The 20,747-nt window shown below is 45.2% G+C and overlaps 1 protein-coding gene across 1 annotated transcript; it reads left to right on the top strand.

Moving 5' to 3' along the window:
* Positions 1-643: 643 nt before the first annotated feature.
* LOC133759190 (high affinity immunoglobulin gamma Fc receptor I-like) lies at positions 644-11,210 on the top strand. Its single transcript, XM_062190136.1, has 6 exons — positions 644-674; positions 1,061-1,081; positions 2,172-2,426; positions 7,987-8,238; positions 9,862-10,146; positions 10,933-11,210. The coding sequence occupies exons 1-6, from the start codon at positions 644-646 to the stop codon at positions 11,208-11,210; spliced, it is 1,122 nt and encodes a 373-aa protein (XP_062046120.1).
* The last annotated feature ends 9,537 nt before the right edge of the window (positions 11,211-20,747 follow it).

A 20,747-nucleotide genomic window follows, 5' to 3' on the forward strand; every position in this document is an offset into this window, starting at 1 on the left:
GAAATACATTTTGTAAGGCTATAGCTACTAGATAGCAATTCCTCTGATGAATATGGGTAAAGCAATTTGAAAACCTTCTGGAAAAGATTCACCATTTTTAGAAAAGTTTCATTTTCTTTATTTGAGAGAGAGAGAAAGAGAGAGGGAGGGAGAGAGGGAGAGAAGGAGAGAGGGAGAGAGAGGTCTTCCATCCACTGGTTCACTCCCCAGATGGCCACAACAGCCAGAGCTGGGCCAATCTGAAGACAGGAGCCTGGGGTGCAGGGACCCAAGGAGTTGGCATCTTCTGCTTTCCCAGGCTATAACAGAGACCTGGATTCAAAGTGGAGCACCCAGGACTCAAACCAGGACCCATATGGGATGCCAGCACTGCAGGTGGTGGCTTCACGAGCTGTGCCACAGCTCCAGTCCCAAGATTCACTATTCTTGATGCCAATAAAAAGAGAGGGGATAAGAGGTCTGAGAATTGGAAACACACACTTCACGAGCCAGGGATGTACTTCCCAGAAAAGGACCATGCAGGACACGGTCAGAAGTGGCAGTTTCCTTCCTCTTTCTAATCTTGGCTCCAGAGCCTCTAATCAAGCGTCTTCATTGGTTTGCCTATTACAGATTTCACAGCCCTCGCCAGCTTGGAGACAACATGTGGCTGTGGACAGCTCTACTCCTATGGGGTGAGTTGGGTTCAGAGGGGGCTGGAAGGACATGGGCTCTGGTTATGCGGAATCAAGATTTTTTTCTTCCTTGGGTATATTCAACCTGAACCCTTGAATATGGAGATGGCTATATCTGCTTTCATAATTTAGTGGGACTTATTATACTGAAGGGATGGGGAAAGTGGCCTTGAATTAGCATTAAACCCAGAAGCCTCAAATCAAAACAAATCACTTGTAGGCTGTTTGGTTCTGCTGGTAACTGATTTTTGGAGTAGGGGGCCAGAGAGTATTCCAGGCAGCGAGGCTGGTGTCTCTGATGCCATGCTGATTCTGTCTTCCTGGTTCTTCCTTCCTTGTCACCTGCTGCTGACCGGCTGACGTCTGTATTCTCTGGTCTCTTGCAGTTCCAGTTGGTGGGCAAGAGGGTGAGTGATTTCTTTCTTTTTTTTTTTTTTTAAGATTTATTTATTTACTTGAAAGTCAGAGTTACAGAGAGAGGAGAAGCAGAGAGAGAGAGAGAGAGAGAGAGGTCTTCCATCCAATGGTTCACTCCCTAATTGGCCACCCCAATTGGCTGCTATGGCCAGAACTGCGACAATCTGAAGCCAGGAGCCAGGAGCCAGGCAGGAGCTTCTTCTGGGTCTCCCACGTGGGTAAAGGGGCCCAAGTATTTGGGCCATCTTCCACTGTTTTCCCAGGCCATAGCAGAGTGCTGGACAGGAAGTGGAGCAGCTGGGTCTCGAACCGGCACCCATATGGGATGCCAGCGCTTCAGGCACAGGCTGCGCCACTGCGCCAGCCCCAAGGATGAGTGATTTCTAACTCAACTTCTCCCATGTCACTTTCTCACTTCAAAACATAGATCCTGTTAACCTACAGCAGAGAGGAATGAGGGAGCTGATAGAAGGGGGAAAGATTTATAGATCGTGTAAAATCCCCATATTCAGATGTTAGTTTGATGAAACTCTGAGTTTTAAGGTTTCTTGCTAACACTTTCTGACTTCTGGAATAAATGCTTAAAAGCACCTGAATTGTAAAACAAACAAAAAACACAGAAGTAGTTCTGCTGTGTTTTCCAACATCCTCCAAATCAGTCCTTTCACGAGCAAGCTTAGCTGGATTTTCCCCCCGGGAGCGAGCCAGGCTGTACTGATGGCTCCAGGGGACGGCCTGCACCTCTGTCTCCACACAGAAGCTCACGTAGCTCTGGGCTGCGCCTGCAGATTCAGGCAGGCACTATAGGTAAGGAAAGCAATTCCAGGTGGCCCTACCTTAAAGCCCTGATTCATTGCTCACCAACGGGGGTGCCTACAGGAACCCCAGAGCCCAACGCCCAGACCTAGGACTTAACAGCCCGAGCAGAGCTCTCTGCAGTAGTCAGACACCCTCACCTGCTTCTCTAATGACCCTGAACACAGTCTCTCCTGTCACCCACAGAGCTGTGCCAGGGCGTAGAGTCTTAAGGACTCCCTTTGCTTCCTTGGCTGCTTTTGATTCTGTCTTCTCCCCAAGCAGACCCCACGAAGGCTGTGATCACCCTGCAGCCTCCGTGGGTCGATGTGTTCCAAGAGGAAGCCGTGACCTTACAGTGTGAGGGGCCGCATCTGCCTGGGGACAGCTCTGCACAGTGGTTTCTCAACGGCACAGCCATTCGGACCCTGACCCCCAGGTACTACATCATTGGTGCCCAGGCCAATGACAGTGGTGAATACAGGTGCCAGACGGAGCTCTCAGCACCAAGTGAGCCCATGCAGCTGCAGGCGCACAGAGGTAAGCAAGGCCTGGAGCAGACGGCCTGGAAACCCCATGGTCTTCCTTTGTTTTCTCTTTGCTGGATGCAGAAGTGTGTGTGTTGCTTTATTCGGGTCTGGATCTCAGCCCTGTGTGCCACCACGTAAAATTAAATCAATGCACTCAAACATCACAGCAGTCTTAGCCTGTGCACCTGCAGCGCCTCAACTGGGTTGGATGTGAGTGGAGCAAGTGGAGCAAAACTCAGGCCCTGCAATTTTATCATTATTCAAAATGAACACCTGAACAGAGTAAATAACAATCCCGGCAAATGCGAATGCTGAACAATGAACATCCCCTTCCCATTCCAAAATCCTGATCCTTCGGTTACCTGCCACAGAAACAAAACTGGGAAGCTTTTTGAAACACTGAGGTTGGTAGGATGCTCTATTTACTGCCCCACATCTTAGTTTCATTCCTTGGAAAAGAAGTCTGTGTCTATCACTAGACATGTAGTGTGAAATGTCTACTAGATGAGAGAATTCACAAAGTTCATTGAAAAGTGGCATTAAAGTTAATGCAGATTTTCAGTGAGCTTTCCTGTATCCTGTTCTATAGCTGTACCATAATTAGTGTCTTCCATTCTGCATTAGGAAACTTCCCATTCATTTGTTTTATAAACAATGACGCAACATCTTCCAGCAAGTTGTCTTAAGAAGCGTTCATAGTATTCTGAATTGCTGAGACTAATGATCAGAAGCAGAAAAACAAAGCCCACCACCCATTCACATCTCTAAGTGGTTTCTACTTGTCAAGAGATGGAGAGTGCAATATTCTTCTTCAGGGCAAAACTCTTTCCTTGTTCAGCATAACACATCCCAGTGCATTACTTAGTTATTGAAAGGCAATGGCTCAAACTCCTCTGCCACTGATAATGGCCAAGTTCATCCACACTGGATGCAGAATCACATTTTGTGGACTTGGCTGCTTTAGACTCACAGGGCTGGGAATGTCTGGCCCACAGACCATGTAAGGCCTGTGAGATCACTTGCTCTAAGTCATTTGCTCTGGCCCTGACAAGGCAACCACTTGGGAAGCAAAAATTCAGTAAATCAATAGTAGGCTAATTTTCAAGTTGATAATTTTGTATGGCTCCTGAATGACATTATAAAAATCCACATGGCCTTTAGCAGAAAACGGGTTCTCACGCCTTCAAATGTGTTTTAGCTAAGGAAATGCTGAGAATGTTTGCAGGGAGGCAATGGGTTCCTCATGCATCGCTCGGGACTCTACCTTGGTGAGATGGATAGGAGAGGGGAGCTGACAGAGCTGTGCTAAAAAGAGACTTCACATCATCTGAGCAGAAACAGAAGTGTTTCAAAGTTTAAGTGGCAAGAAACAGGGACTAGCACTGTGGCAAGCATCCCAAAGGGGCCACTCTACTTCCAATCCAACTCCCTGCTAATGTGCCTGGGAGAACAGTGGAGGATGAACCAAGTCCTTGGGCCCCTGCACTCATGTGGGAGACCCAGAAGAAGCTCCTGGATCCTGGCTTTGGTCTGGCCCAGCCATGGCCCTTGCAGCCATTTGAGAAGTGAACCAACAGATGGTTTACTATCTCTGTGTCTCTCCCTCTCTGTCTGTAACTCTGCCTTTCAAATAAAAATATATATATATATAGTAAAAAAAAAGACAAGAAATCAACCAGAGCTGGGAGGATGCCATTCTCTTTACCTCTGCACAGACTCTAGAACACTTAGCGTTGATGATTCACTAAGAATAATATCTTTTTAATAATACATTTAATGGGAATTTTGATTGAAGAACAACTTACATACAGCAAACCCTAAGTGTCCGTCTCAGTGAATGTTCCCAAGTAAACAGCACCCTAATTAGGAAATACAACATTTCTAAGACCTCCTTCTTGCCCATTACTAGTCACAACCTCCAACAGTGGCTTCTAAATCACAGGGTTTTGCCCATCTGTGGACTGAATGTAAATGGCTGGCTACTTTTTTCTTGAAAGAGAACTTGTGGTTCACTTGTTCTGGATACTGTTTAGCATTCTATATTTTCTATTCTACTGGTGGACTCTTGGGCTGTTTCCACTTCTGGCCTCTTACAGATGGCACCGCTGGAAAATGTCTACATTGTTCACCTGTGTTTGGTGCACACACCTGCTGGAAGATGTGGAGGAGCCATGGTTGTTACTGTTAGCAGATACTGATACATAGGGTTTTTTTTTTTTTTTGTTTGTTTGTTTGTTTTTGACAGGCAGAGTGGACAGTGAGAGAGACAGAGAGAAAGGTCTTCCTTTGCCGTTGGTTCACCCTCCAATGGCCGCTGCGGCTGGCGCGCTGCAGCCGGCGCTCCGCGCTGATCTGAAGGCAGGAGCCAGGTGCTTCTCCTGGTCTCCCATGGGGTGCAGGGCCCAAGCACTTGGGCCATCCTCCACTGCAGTCCTGGGCCACAGCAGAGAGCTGGCCTGGAAGAGGGGCAACTGGGACAGAATCCGGTGCCCCGACCAGGACTAGAACCTGGTGTGCCGGTGCCGTAGGCGGAGGATTAGCCTATTGAGCCACAGTGCTGGCCAATACAGTTTTTCAAAGTGGTTCTACCAGTTTACATGTCCACAGAACATACATTTTGATTGCTCTTCATCAAATCTAGATGTTTTCTGTATTTTTATTCGTGCTATTCTGGTGATGTGCAATAGTATCACATTGCAGTCTTAATTTGCATTTCCCTCATGACTAAGATATTGATTGACTGTTTCTTACACTTTTTTTGTAACCTATTTGGATATTCTCTTTTGTAATATACACAGTAAGATCTTTCTGCCAAGTTTTCTATCATCTGCCATTTTCTTATTGACTCACAGGAATTAGTCGATGTGAATCCTTTTTCAAGTGTTGTAAATATCTCCTCCAATTGTGTGGCATGCCTTTTTTTTTTTTTTTTTTTTTTGACAGGCAGAGTGGATAGTGAGAGAGAGAGAGACAGAGAGAAAAGTCTTCCTTTTTGCCGTTGGTTCACCCTCCAATGCTGCTGCAGCCGGCGCATCTCGCTGATCCGAAGGCAGGAGCCAGGTGCTTCTCCTGGTCTCCCATGCAGGTACAGGGCCCAAGGACTTGGGCCTTCCTCCACTGCCTTCCCGGGCCATAGCAGAGAGCTGGCCTGGAAGAGGGGCAACCGGGATAGAATCCAGTGCCCCAACTGGGACTAGAACCCAGTGTGCTGGAGCCACAAGGCGGAGGATTAGCCTGTTAAGCCATGGCGCTTATGCCATGGCATGCCTTTTACTATCATATGGTGGTTTATTGGATTTTTTTTTTTTTTGACAGGCAGAGTGGACAGTGAGAGAGAGACAGAGAGAAAGGTCTTCCTTTTGCCATTGGTTCACCTTCCAATGGCCGCCGCGGTAGCGCGCTGCGGCCAGCGCACCGCGCTGATCCGATGGCAGGAGCCAGGTGCTTCTCCTGGTCTCCCATGGGGTGCAGGGCCCAAGGACTTGGGCCATCCTCCACTGCACTCCCTGGCCACAGCAGAGAGCTGGCCTGGAAGAGGGGCAACCGGGACAGGATCGGTGCCCCGACTGGGACTAGAACCCGGTGTGCTGGCGCCGCAAGGCGGAGGATTAGCCTACTGAGCTGCAGCGCCGGCCCTGTTTATTGGATTTTCATTGAACAGAAGCTGTTAATTTTACTGCCATACAATACATCAGGGTTTTTTTGGTGCAGTCTATGCTCTAATTTAAAAAAAGTTTTGCCCCAGTAATTCAGCAGAGGAGGATTCATTTGCAGCCACTCAGATTCCCAGTTACTTCATTTAAATGTGTGAATGCTGAGACCAAAAAAATACAGCTGAGGGTGGACCTAATCACAAGGCTTAGAATGAGTTTTCCCTTCCTACTCTGAGGTCATAAAGATGAAGTGAATGGGTTTTGAGAAGCAAATTAGTTGGTAAATACTGATAGCTACATCCCACAAGTTTTGATATGTAACACTCTGTTATCATTTCATATTAAATTTTAAATTTCCATTACAATCTTTCTACCTCTCCCACCCCATCACTGACACTCATGAATTATGTAGAAGTTTTTTGGAGGGTGGTTTTTAAATTTGGTTTCTAATTTTATGGCTTATTGGTAATTATAGCATTAGTTCTTTTGTATTTATTTGTGGCTTCACTAGAATACTCTCCATTCTTATAACTGATGGATGCATTTGGAAAGTATATGAATTTTCTCTAAGGTACTACATTCCACAAACTCAAGTCTCTTCATGTGCCATTCAAATATTTTCTAGCATTGATAGTGTTTTGACAGTGTCCGATGAAGACATGTTAAAATTTCTCATTATGCTTTTGCATTTACAAAGCAGAGATGTGTGTGTGTGTTGGAAGTGCAGGCATCTCTGGCTTGGGGGTGTGAATGAGGGAAGGAAGAGTGTTATTTATATTTAGAAGCACCATGGCAGGATCCAAAGCTGTAAATACCATGCTGCTCATAGCGCCACAGACCTGCCTCCCTTTCTTAGGTAAGTTTTGGAGGGGAGAAAAGTCCTACTGTCTCTTCTCCTTGGTCCCCAAATCACCCCATCTCCGTTTGGCCAAACCAACTGTCCCTGCAGAAGGAAGCATTCTTGGTTACGTGCAGAGATTGCATCAAGAGGAAAGGGCCTTTTCAGTAACAGCTTGTTTTTGCTCCCCGTCACTGATCTGCAGGTGTTCCTGTCAGCCTGGTAGGGGGTCCACATCTGGATGGTTGCCTTTCTGTGTGTTTGCCTCAGAATGTCTGATCCTATTAACAGTTGTGACAGGAGTTAGTGCATATTGGTTATCTATTGCAGCATTCCAAATAACTAAAAACTTAGTAGCTTAAAACAGCATACTCCCCTTATGTCCCAGTTTCCATGGGGAGGAGGTGAGGCACAGCTTGGTTTAGCTGTGGGTGCTCTGCTCAGGGTCTTCCATGGTTGCAATCAGGGAGCTGGCTGGGCTGTGCTCCTTTGGGCAGCTCTTGCAAAGCTCATTGGCTGAGTTCAGTTCCTTGTGGTTATAGGCCTGAGGTCCTCGCTTTCTTGCTGGCTGTAAACTGGGGGCCACTTTCAGCTCCAAGAGCCCTCTGCCATGTGGCCTTCTCAGGGACCCCTGACAACATGAGAACTTACTTCTTCAAGGCCAGCAGGAAAGCTTTCCACCCAATATGCTAAACAGAGTCTTATTTAACAGCTGTTAAATTTTGTCATATTCTGTTGTCTAGAAGCAAGTGTTCTACCAACACTCTGGGGGATGTACAAAGATGTGACTCTTTGGGGGTCATCTTAGAATTCTATCACATAACTTGTCTTCATCAAAACAACTTCTGAGATTTGGAAAGGTAAAGTAAGAATGGGCTGGGTGTTCAACTGCTGGTAATAACTACTTTTCTTCCTGCCAAATCTAAAGATATTTGCAGAATAAGACATGGGGTGGAGATTCAGCAGAACTCTGAGTTTTCATGTGCAAGGCAGGAAAGATAAGAGTGTCCCGGGACAAAGCGTTGGCCTCCTTGTACCTGCTCCTCCGTATTCCTACATTTTGGGTCTGTGTTTTTCAGATTGGCTGCTGCTCCAGGTCTCTGGCAGAGTCTTCACTGAAGGGGAACCTCTGACCATGAGGTGTCACGCATGGAAGAACAAGATAGTGCACAAAGTGATTTTCTATCAAAACGGCAAAGCCTTTAAGTATTCTTTTCAGGATTCTGAACTCACCATTCCAAACACCAATGTGAGTCATGACGGCATTTATCACTGCTCGGCCATGGGAAGGTATCGCTACACATCAGCAGGAGTGTCTGTCACTGTGCAAGGTACGGGTCTGTGTAGTCAGAGCTGCCAGTGGTCAGGCACACAGGGACCATGGCAGAGCCTCCAGAATCCTCCAAAGAGGCGAACTGCCCTGCTGAAGGCCACGGAGACCAGTGGCCAGGCTGGAACCAAAACCGAGGCACAGGGTCTGAGTCCATTGCTCCTTCCAGTCATTACAGTGCCTCATCAGCGATCACAGGGTCAACTCGGAGTCAGGGCACAGTCAAGATCCAGTTCGTCCTTTGCTGTTTTAGTTGCAAGGAACAGACATCAAGCTAGCTGGGAGAATAATTAGAAAGTAATCCATTTTTTTGTGTGTCTTCTTCTATTTCTTTCTCTAATATTTTGTAATTCTCATCAGAGATCTTTGACATCCTTGGTTAAATTTATTCCAAGATACTTGATTGTTTTGTGGCTATTGTGAATGGGATTGATCTTAGAAGTTCTTTCTCAGCCATGGCATTGTCTGTGTATACAAAGGCTGTTGATTTCTGTGGGTTGATTTTGTATCCTGCTACTTTACCAAACTCCTTTATGAGCTCCAAAAGTCTCTTAGTGGAGTCTTTTGGATCCCCTATATATAGAATCATGTCATCTGCAAATAGGGATAGTTTGACTTCCTCCTTTCCCATTTTTATTCCTTTAATTTCTTTTTCTTACCTAATGGCTCTGGCTAAAACTTCTAGGACTATATTGAATAGCAATGGTGAGAGTGGGCATCGCTGTCTGGTGCCAGATTTCAATGGAAATGCCTCCAACTTTTCCCCATTCAATATAATGCTGGTGTGGGTTTGTTGCAAATTGCCTTAATTGTGTTGAGGAATGTTCCTTCTAAACCCAATTTACTTAGAGTTTTCATCATGAAAGGGTGTTGAATATCCTACACAGATGATTTCTGTGAGACCTCAGAGGAAAGAAAGGGTCATCAAAGAATGAGACACTCTTCTCTGAAGGGAGAGGAGAACATCCACTTTGCTTATGGCCGCGTCCAAATACTGACGGAGTCTATGGTCACAAAAGGCTTCCGTAGCCTTGGCAGCCGATGGCAAGAGCCTCAGATGATAACTGACATCATAAAAAAAAAGAATGTTAACTGTTAAAGGGACAACAGTAGTCATGGTGCACTTGCTCCCCGTGTAGGACCTCCATCCCTGTTGGATAGTAATATGAGAAGCAACTGCAAATTCTCTCCCCAAACTGTACTCTATATGTTGTGTGTGGGTGTGGGTGCAAATTGTTGAAGTCTATGCTTACCATAGAGTTGGTCCTCTGTATATAAAGTCATACTAAAAAGATCCATAATGAAGAAGGAGATGGGAGAGGGAATGGGAGGTGGGATGGGAGGTGGGGGGGGGGGGAGGAAGAACCACTATATTCCTCAAGTTGTATCTATTTAAAAATGCATTCATTAAATAAAAATTTTTAAAAATGTAAAACAAAATAAAGATATCAGTTATACTGTAAAAAAAAAAAAAAAAAGAAGGTTATCTGATGTGTCCAGTGAACACTCCATTGAGGCGGAACCCAGGAAGACATTGGGAAATGCTCACAGCCCCGCCTCTCTCTCAAGGATGATGTGGCCTCCGTGGTCCCGCTCACCTCTGTCCCCTCATCTTTCTCTTTAGAGCTCTTTCCGGCTCCAGTGCTGAAGGCATCCTCCCCACTGCCCCTCCAGGAGGGGAGCGCGGTGACGCTGAGCTGTGAGACGAAGCTGCTCCCGGACAGCCCCGCCTTGCGCCTTTACTTCTCCTTCTATGTGGGCAACAAGACCGTGCAGGCCAGGAACGTGTCCTCCAGATACCAGATACCACGTGCCGGAGGGGAGGACTCGGGCTCGTACTGGTGTGAGGTGGCCACGGAGGACGGAGGGGTGCGGAAGCGCAGCGCCACGCTGGAGCTGGGGGTGCTCGGTGAGTGGGAGCGCCGGGGGCCGCGGGCAGCGGGGAGGGCTCCGTCTTCTCCCGCGGGGCTGAGGGGAGTCCGTGGCCCAGGCAGGAGGGGGGACCCGCCCCGGGAACGCCCACCAGTCGGTTCCCACCTCGATTCAGGACTTCACCCTTCTCACAGAATTCGGTACATCTTTCTTTTATTTTCCTTCCTGCCTCCATTTCTTACCTTGCCATCATCTTTCCCTTTTGCTTCTTCTCTTCTCTGTTCCCCTTCCCCATAACCTCTCTGTTTCCCCTCTCTACTCTCTCTCACACTCTCCCCTGCTCCTTCCAGCCCCACCTCGCCATCACCTGCTATCTCTACCAGGGTAGACTGAGTTCCTCCCCTGGATTGTCACAGATCCAGGGACCTGGACACTCTGAGCTGCAGACTTTGGTTGAGGCACTCAAAGTGTGTACTGCTGGGAGCGCCACTGTGCGGGCTGCACATCACTTCCTGCCCAGGTGTCTGTCTTACTGGTGCCAAGGGCCTGTGAGCACCAGAACAAAGGGTTAATCTTCAACCCAAATTCATTTCAGGCATTAAATAATATAGATGGCAGTCATTTCTGTCATCCCCTGCTGGGCCCCTGCAGGTGAAGTTCTCATGGGCCCAGCTGTAGCTCCCTCGGGCTCCCTGAGACTACCCAGGCCCCCATGGTGGGCGGGCACATCAGAGCTTGGCCAACCTTCTCTTCTGAACAGAATGTGGCCAGGACCCTCTGGCTTCCCAGTAGTAGCTCCTCTCTTTGTGTTTTCCTGTTGCAGGATCCCAGCCACCGCTTCATGTCTGGTTTCATGTCCTTCCGTTTCTGGTAGTTGGGATATTATTTCTGTTTGGCACCATTCTCTGTTTGAAACTACGTAAAGAATGGAAAAGAAAGCAAGGGAGGACTTTAGAAATCCCCCTGTCTTCTGGCCCTGTGAAGAATATAACTTCCCACCTTCAAAACTACAGACATTTGGAGGAAGAGCTGGGGGGCCAGGAGCAAGAAGAGCTGGAAGAAAGGGCGCCCCCGAAGCTCCAGGAGACGGAGCTTCCGTAGCCCTGGATCTGGACTCCAGGCTCAAGCCCTGCCCCTCTGGGCTAGTGCTGCCCACAAGGCTGAAAGCTGAATGACACTCAAACTGCGGCTCCCATGGCGTAGAACTCTTAAACAAAGCAATAAGTAACCTGACTTTAACTGACATTAATTTGGGGGGCCTGTGCTGTGGCATAGTAGGTTAAGTCTCTGCCTGTGGTGCTAGCATCCCAGTTTAAGTCCCAGCTGCTCCACTTCCCATCCAGCTCTCTGCTATGGCCTGGGAAAGCAGTAAAGGATGACCCAAGGCCTTGGGCCCCTGCACCCACGTGGGAGACCTGAAAGAAGCTTCAGGATCCTGGCTTTCAGCGGATGGAAAACCTCTCTCTCTGTCTCTGCCTCTCTGTAACTCTGGTTTTCAGATACAAAATAAATCTTTAAAAAAAATTGGAAGTCAAGCCTAGCCTGATAATTTGTTTGGAAAATAGTATGCTTTTGAAGACAGGATAAAAATGTGAAGTCCACGTGTGCATACGTACAAGAGAATCAGACACAGAAAGAATGAGAGAGGAGTCACATATGGGGGTGGGGGCAGAGAGGAAGGTTCCATCTGCTGGTTCGCTCCTCAAATGACTGCAACAATGGCGCAGGGTTGATCCAAAGCTTCTTCTGGGTCTCCCATGCTGGTGCAGGGTTCCAAGCACTTGGGCCAGGTCTCAAAACACTGCCCATATGAGATGCCAGCACCGCAGGCAGGGGCTTAACCTACTACACCACAGCGCCAGCCCTAAAAATCAAATATAATAAGGAAAAACTGTATGAGGAGGCTTTCCATCTTACTTTTTTCCTGAAATTCCCAAATCTCTCCCCAGACAGGCAGCACAAGGGCAGATCAGCTCAATCCAGTCCACAGCCCAGCTCACGGGAAGGGGCAGTCTCTCTGTTTCTAGGCTGTGGCTCCCTAGGCTCCCGTCTGAGACACGCCTTCCCTTTGGAGGGTCCTGAATTTCCACTGCTAGTTCCCCTCTCTCTCCACCACGCCAGTGAAAAGCTTCACTGGCCGCCCTTGCAGCATCTCACCCACACAGAGCTGACTTTGCAGATGCCCGGAGGGCAAAACTTCACCCAGTGTCCAGCTCTCTTATCTCCAGGATCTTAATTTTCAGGCCTGAATACCTGGGCAGTCCTACATGTCTCCCTCGCTCTCGCCCTCCCCATTTCCACTAAGCTACTCAAAGTGCTACTGTTTTTTAGTAGTTGTCTCCTCCCCAACTTCCTAGTCACTCTTCCTTTGCCAAGAACTAGCAAATGCCCCGAGGGGAAAGTCAAAGTCCTTTCAGTCTGCTGAACCTCTCGCTTTGGATCTGGCCATGCTGATTTGAACCCCAGGTAGCTTTCCAAAGGCTCCACACAGAATTTCTTTGAACCAGAATTCATTGACTTGTCAGAGCATGCGCCGGCTTGCTACACATATTCTCACATAGCAGAAAGAGGAAATACTCTACAAATTCCAGGTAAATTAATTTTCCTACTTTGATTTCTTAAAATTCTAGAGAATTCAAATTCCTAGAGGTGGAAAACGGAATGGTGCTTGTGGTGGAGAGAGGAGAAGGTGGCGTTGTTGTGTAATAGGTGTGGGAGTTCGCTCTGTGTGGTGGAGGGAGTGACGGTCCCACGGCAGCAGGAGCGTGCTGAGTGCCAGACAGTTCTTTTTATGGGGTGTGGATTTTACCACAGTGTTTGAAACATTTAAAAACTATCAGGCCTACCGAACCCTCAGAACTCAATGAAATAAAGAAGAGGAGGAGAAAGAACAAGCCACAGGATTGTGCCTGCCCCAGGCCACATCCCTCAACTACCAGTGGTCATGACCGTGGTTCTTCTTAATGGTGGAAGCAACAGTGACAGTGTCTTCATCACTCATACTTGGACTTAGATCAAGGAGAATTTCTGGAGTGACAAGTCAGAGTGATAGCCCATAAAACAGCCCGCAATCATGTTTTGCAAACTGTGTGAATTCGCAAAGCACATTCCTATCTGGCCGTATCCATGTAACCATTGCTGGAGATTACTTAATGCCCTCTTTACATTGATTTACTTAGGAAAAAATTACTTTAAAATTTAACTTTTATCGCTATCAAAACAGGAATGGCTGACTAAATTGTTATAAGCAGGATCTAGGTATATAATAACCTAAAACATTCAAAAGTACCAGTGAAAATATACAGAATTGTCAGAAAGTAGAACTGATTCAAGGTAAATATTGCCATTGTTACAGAGGAAGAAAATGAAACAGAAGCAGTTCAAAGTTTGACTGATATAACAGAGTCAGGATATGGAAAAAGCAAGGTCCCGCCCATGTTTATGGGATGCCAGACTGGGAAATCAGTGTCTCTGAGATTTAAAGATGTTGAATTACAGTGATTGACAAGTTGATTTTTCTAAAATAAATTTTTTAATTTTAAGATTTGACAATTTTTAGTATTTTGCCACACTCACTTCTTACGTAGATATTAATATATATACATATATATATATAATTTTTTCCTAAAAGAGATATATTAAGAGCCCAAAATGTGAGATTCATGACAATGATCATAATGTGGGGAAAGAAGTGAAGCAATATTTATAACTATATACCAAATAATCTGACATCTACACAGTTTTTATACTGCCTATATATTAACATCCACAATAAGTGAAAACTTGTGATATTTGTCTCTTTGGGTCTGGCTTACTTCACTTAGCCTAATGATCTCCAGTTCCATCCATACTGCCAATGTCAGGATTTCATTCTTTTTTTGTGGTTACATAATATTCCGCATGTATGCATACCACCTTTTCTTTGTCCAGTCATCAGCTGATGAACATATAGGCTGATTCCATATCAATCCTACAGTGAATTGGGTTGCAGTAAACATGGGACTGCAGATATCTCTTTTACATTGCTGATTTCACTTCCTTTGGATAGATTCCCATTAGTGGGACAACGGCATCATATGGTAGATCCATTTTTAGTTTTCTAAGGACTCTCCATACTGTTTTCCATAATGGTTGCATGTAATTTGTATGTAATTTTCCACAATGGTTGCATGTAACTTGTATGTAATTTTTATAACAGTTGTATGTAGTCTGCATTCTCACAAACAGTGTATTAGGACACACTTTTCTCTACAACCTTACCAGCATTTGTAATATTTTTGATTTTTGGACCATAGCCATTCTAACTGGAGTGAAGTTATACATCATTGTACTTCTTTTTTTAAAATTTTTTAATTTTAATTTTTTTTTAATTTTTGACAGGCAGAGTGGATAGTGAGAGAGAGACAGAGAGAAAGGTCTTCCTTTGCCGTTGGTTCACCCTCCAATGGCCGCCGCGGCTGGCACTCTGCGGCCGGCGCACCATACTGATCTGAAGGCAGGAGCCAGGTGCTTTATCCTTCCTCTTACTATCTGTCTTATGGTGTGCGACAGTGGCCTTGGAAAGACTGTCCTACTTGGTCCAGAGGGCTGCTCAGGTCATCCAGTGGAATGGGCTGGAAGCCTTGTCTGATGACCATTTAGAGTTCGACAGCTTTTAGTCTGTTAGAGACAAAATGAACAAGGGCATTAAAAACACACAGTCCAAAGAGAAGCAGCAAGATTACAGAAGTTATTGGGTCAATGAGAGGAAATAGCCAGGATTTCCATGACCAGATGTCAGGCCAGAAATCCCAGCCCTGCTTGGTCTGTTCCTGGAGGTGCTTGGCTTTGTCCAGGAAAGTACGAATTTGGGTTTGTGCCTGTCCAGTCTGATTGACCCAGAGACAACATTCTTCCTGGGACATGACACAGATACCTCTCGGAGCAGCAGTTAGCATGTCCAATATTTTTTTTTCATGACCTTTTGTGACTTCCACACACCCTCTTCAACTTTTCCATTCCAGTCTAGAGTAAACTAGCCATCAGGATAAAGTCATTCTTACAAACCATGTCCTTTCTCCATGCAGAGTGAAGGGCCGGGTTATTCCTAGGGCCTTACAAATCCCTTGTGTAACCTGGGAGATGAGGGAAGGCCCATTGTCACTTTGTAAAGATTTTGGGAGACAAAAGCGTGGAATAACTTCCTTCAGGAGAGTTTTGGTTACTTTCTGAGCTCTTTTAGTTTTGGTTGGAAAGGCTTCTACCCATCCAGTAAAGATGTCTATAAGTACAAGCAGATCTGTGAGCCAGTGAGAGCCCTTTTGCTCTAATAGAGAATTTATTTGATGTGATGTATAAAGGGCGATATTTTGCCCCAATGTAATTTTAGAAGCCTCCTTTGCCAGCAAGGCTGCTGCTGCTATTATCCTTAGGTAGTGAGGCCATCCTTGTGCAACCATGTCCAAGGTTTTAGAAAAGTAGCCCACAGGTTGCTTAACAGGTCCCAGATCCTGAGTTAGCACTCCTAAGGTGACTCCCTGCCTCCCAGTGATGTACAGTTGGGAGGGTCTCTCTGGGTTTGGCAGTCCTAGCACAGGGGATTTAGTCATAGCATCCTTTAGCTGAGCAAAGGCTGTGGTTTCCTTTGCCCATTTCTTAACTGGATTGTTTGTTTGTTGTTGTTTCTTGAACTTGTTATACATTCTGGATATTGATCCTTTTCAGATGCGTAGTTTGCAAACATTTTCTCTCATTCTGTCGGTTGTCTCTTCACTTGGTTGCTTCCTGTGCTGTGAGGCAGCTACTTAGTGTGGTGTAATCTCGTTTGTCTAGTTTTGCTTTTATTGCCTGTGCTTTTGAGGTCTTACTGAAAAAAAAAAAAAAAAAAGACTTTGCCTAGGCCAATGTCTTGCAGCATTTCCCCTGTGTTTTCTCTAGTAGTTTGTTACTTATACTTAATTTCAACTAATTTAGACTTAAACAGTCATATATGCCTAATAGATATGGATAGCACAGCACAGGTTAGAAATCACCATTATATTATAAAATCATGTTTTAGTTCTGTATAGCAATGAAAAGATTTACTAAGATGCCACATTTAATAGCCATACTCAGTGGCTTTCCCCACTTCCTGGCTGCAGCTGAGTGCCAGTTCATGCCCAGGGGCCGCCTCCCTTGCAGCCTTTCCTTCCTAATCACATCTTCATGCCTTCACTAGTGGATACCCCAGCCAGTCCCACTCTCTGGCGGTGGACTCCCACCTGCTTGGGTTGGTCACAGAGCCCTGCGCAGGTGGTGCCTTTCTCCTCTCCTCTCAAGTTTGACTGGCCCCGCTGTGATATGGTGTTAGCTCAAGCATGATGGGCTGCACATGCCGGGAGCATCCATGTTTTTAAAGCAGATTGGGACAAAGGTGAAAATCCAGGCTCTGACTGGTGGGAGACCACATAAGGCTATGCAGTATTTGGGTGGCTTAGGTGACATAAGAGTAATGCAATCGTGTGGGCAATGGTGGGTCACTGACAGAATTTGTGTCCCATCCCCAGGACACCAGATTCGATGTCCAGCAAGGCCATTTAACTGAATATTGCAAAACTAGTTTCTTGGTTGTACAGATTAGACTGCAGAATAGGGATGGAAGTCACAGACGCAAGTGCCTCAAAGGACAGAGAAGACAAATCATTGAGGGGAGGATTTGTGTGGTGGTGATGAGGCCTAGACCGTCAGCAGGAGCTGAATGGCAGAGCCCAGGGAAGCACTAGGCCCTCAGGTCCATTAGCTCTGCTGCTCATTTCTGCTTCAGCCCCCAGGCTCCTTCTGAGAGCTGAAGAACATCCTGGAGCAAGGCAGAGGAACTGCAGGTCTTCCAGGTGTCTCAGAGCAGGGCACAAGGAGCGAGGCCCCCAATGCACAAGCAAAGAGGTTCAGATGCAGTACGAATTCCAATGAGTGTGTAAATCATTCGCTGATGGGAACTGGCTCTACTTAAGAATAAGATGGAGCCATCTTCCAGTGGGTCAGGGGCTAAATTTTCCATAGAAGTGTCTCCTTCTCAGACTAAATTCTCACATTGGCTACAATGTGGATACAGAGGTGAATATGAGAATTACATTTAAATACTAGTATTAAATGAAAAACTTTGCATGCATTCCTTCACACAAATATACTCCTAAATAAAAAGAGCTCAGTCATTAGAATATGGTCAAATAAGCATAAAGCCAAAAGTATGAGGATACCAAAAATGACACAGTAAATATTGTGAGCCTACTTCTTGTTTTGGAAGGTTGCTCATTATTGATTTTAGTTCTTTCATATGCTACTAGGTACATATAGTATAGATAATCTACATACACAGCAGATTATGTCTCCATACAGGAGTTTTGGTAGATGGTGTCCTTTAAGAAATTGTTCCATGTCATCTAAGTTATCAACATTGTGGGCATAGAGATTTTCATAAGACTCCTTTCTCTTCTAATGTCCATGGGATCCAAAATGATGGTTCCTCTTCCATTTCTTATTATTAGAAATTTTTGCCCTCTCTCCCCCGCCACCCCGTGTGTGTGTGTGTGTGTGTGTGACTTTTTGGTGTTATGCTATTTAGAGGAGTTGACCGTAGAGAACTAAGACACAGAAGGGTTTATTTAGGTTCATTTAGAGCTGCAGCCTGGGAAAGCACACTGTTCAAGCCCGCTTGAATCTGGGCTTCAAGGTCTTGCAGGTTGTGGAAAGCACCTAAAGGCAAAGACTGCGAGTGGGGCTTGCCAGGAATTTAGACTGGTGCACGAGGCCAGCACTCGCCCTGGTAAGCGGTTGCATAACTGAGGGATGCATGAAAAGCAGCGCTCAGTCGGGAAGGGGGAAAAGGACAAGGACAAAAATCTCCCTGGGCAACTCCCTGGGCTGAGGGACAAAGGGTTGCTGATAGGACAGGAATGTTCTGCCTCAGTGAAAACTGTAGCTCCCAGCACATAGCTAACAGCAGGTAGAGTGTGGGGCCTGGCAGGGCTCATGTATGCTGGGAAGGAAAAAACATCGCACGGGGTCAAACCCTCTCAGATGTGTGTGTGGCTGTAGCCTGAAGTTCTGTGGGTGTCTCAGTCTGCTTTTTCTTTTGATCTTTAATGATTTTACAAGCAGCCCTCAATTCTATTGATCTTGACAAAAACCACTTTATTTTGTTGATTTTCTCTTTCCTATTTTCAGCTTCATTGACTTCTTCTCTGATTTTTATTGTTTCTTGCCTTCTGCTTACCAGGATTAATTTGCTTTCTTTTTCCTGTTTCCTAAGGTGATTTTATTGTGCAACCTAGCATAGGCCTAACCAGGAGAGTAAGTTTCAATAGCACTTTGGCAAACCTTAGCATATCAAGTAGCTTTTTAACAACTAACTTTTTAATGAATCTTATTCAGTTACACCAAACATAAAATACACTAAGTATGCAGTAAAATAAATGACTTTACTGGTAGAAACCCACTTGAATAACCAACTTCCAGACTGAAATATAGAATATTTTCCATAGCCCAGGAAGCCTCCTCTCAAAGCAATAGTCTACACAGGCAACTTTTCTATTCCTGAAACTTATCATCATAGGTTAGTTTGGCTTGTTCTTTGGTTTCAAATAAGTGGAATCTAAATGTCGAGTATCAAGGACTTTTTATTTTTCTTTTTTGGTTAGGAGGAACACAGTCTCATTGCTTTCATTCAAAATTCTCAAAATTATGTCCATGCAGTTCATCTATTTTTAATGGGCATAACTGTATTGAACATATTTATTCTATGACTGCTGAACACTGGAATCACTTCCAGATTAAAGCCATTAAAATGTTTATTAATAATGAATGTACATATTCAGTGCAATAGTTCATACACATATATAAACTGCATACACACATTTAATTTTGGAAGTGATTACTACTCTCTCCATACCATTGCAGACAGAGCCTCCTCTGAATTTGTAGAGGCCTAATTTGTCTGAACTTTAGAGGAAGAGCAATCCCATCAATCCCTCAGGAAACAGCTTATATTTACACAATGTAAGAATTCCTTAAAGTAGGCAGTCTAAAGGAACTAATTGTATAAAGTGACATCACTTAAAGTGGAGAAGAGGCGATGCATTGAAATGCTTTCCCGTGAGGGCAGTAAGAGGAAATGATTAAGTGTCATTAGGTGTCTGGAAAGCGCTACGATGTCTTTTTCAGCTCAGCAGGACTTTCTCAGAATATATTACTTCCTTACTTGTTCTGGAATCATTTAAAAGATGACTAGATCTTGAGTTAACTACTTTTCCGAGGCTTTCATTTTATTCTCTGGAATACAGACAGGATGCTAATTAAGTGCCTTATTGCAATGACATAAATATTTTCCCCTCCTTCTTCAACCTGATTAAAGCAGTTATAAAAGTATTAAATCACTCAAGAATTGCAGCATAGCAGGAAAGCAGAGCACTGGATTCCAGAAATTCAGTTTGTTTTCCCGGTGGTAGAGCAGTTTGTTGGAATCGGAGTTCTGAAGGGAGACTCAGTATCTCTGCAGACGGTCCTTGTACAGACACCTGTGCAATAATCACAGCTCTTGCCACCTCCTGCACCCAGAGGATCTTAGCTGGTCATTTTAGACAAGATCTGAGCCACTTCTCCCCACAGCAGGCTCAAACACCAGGAAATACCAAAAACCTCAGGACAAACAAATAGCCATCCTAAAAGCTGGCATCCACCGCCTAACAGAGAACAGGTCCCTGTTAACCACTTCAACAGAGACCATCTCCAGGTGTTCATTTCATGATGTCAGAACCAGAATTCCACACTGAGACCACTGATGGGAGAAAATAACTGACAAGGTCCCAAAGAGGGATTTAAACAAACCTGTCTAAGAACTACACTTAGTATGTACACATCAAAGAACTCCATTTCTGCTTATGGGATTCAACAGATGAACTGAGGGCATGTGAGCCCATAGCCCTACAGATCCAGTTCTACATGGATCCTTAGCTCAGGTGGATGACTTTTTGTTGAGATAGCAAAAAGCAAGCAAGCAACAAACAAATCTCTTTAAGGAAAAATATAGACATGATGTGTCAATTTGGCTAGACCTCAGTACCAAGATTTGGGTAAATGTTATTATGGATGCTAAATGCTTCTGCAAAGGTATTTTGAAAATGAGATCAACGTTAAAATCCGTATGCTTTTTGTAAAGCAGAGTGCCCTCCACAAAATGAATGGATCTCGAGCAATTACTCAAAGGCCTAGATAGAAGACTGACTTTCCCAGAGGAAGAGGGGATTCTGCCAACAGACCAACTGTGGACTTGAAATGCATTTCTCCCCTGCATCTCCACCCTGATCACCTCTCTTGCACAGTGTGTGCAAGCCTCCATGGTGGAAGTCAATTGCTTAACTATCTTTAGATTGCTAGATGTAGGTCTATAGATTGCTGGTCCTGTTTCTTTGTAGAACCGTAGCTAATACAGACAGTGCACTAATTCACCCTTGCATTTATAGAGAAAAGGGAGGAAAAACCAATGGAGTTAGTTCTCTCTTGCCTAGGGTGAGCAGCTTGGCACAAAGCTAAGAAAGAGGCCACTGTGTCTAGCCTCCTCTGACTTGGCTGACCAGGTCAGCACAGAAATCAATTACAGATATATAAAATATTGGAAGTTCAGCC

Source organism: Lepus europaeus, chromosome 5, assembly GCF_033115175.1.
Source record: "Lepus europaeus isolate LE1 chromosome 5, mLepTim1.pri, whole genome shotgun sequence".
In the NCBI taxonomy this organism is placed as follows: Eukaryota; Metazoa; Chordata; class Mammalia; order Lagomorpha; family Leporidae; genus Lepus; species Lepus europaeus.

What these genes read in the sequence shown, in the direction of transcription:
- LOC133759190 (XM_062190136.1), top strand. Translation starts at nt 644, where the DNA reads ATGTGGCTGTGGACAGCTCTACTCCTATGGG. An exon ending in GACAGCTCTACTCCTATGGG is followed by an intron (nt 675 to 1,060) that starts GTGAGTTGGGTT and finishes GGTCTCTTGCAG; the next exon opens with TTCCAGTTGGTGGGCAAGAG. An exon ending in AGTGTCTGTCACTGTGCAAG is followed by an intron (nt 8,239 to 9,861) that starts GTACGGGTCTGT and finishes CTTTCTCTTTAG; the next exon opens with AGCTCTTTCCGGCTCCAGTG.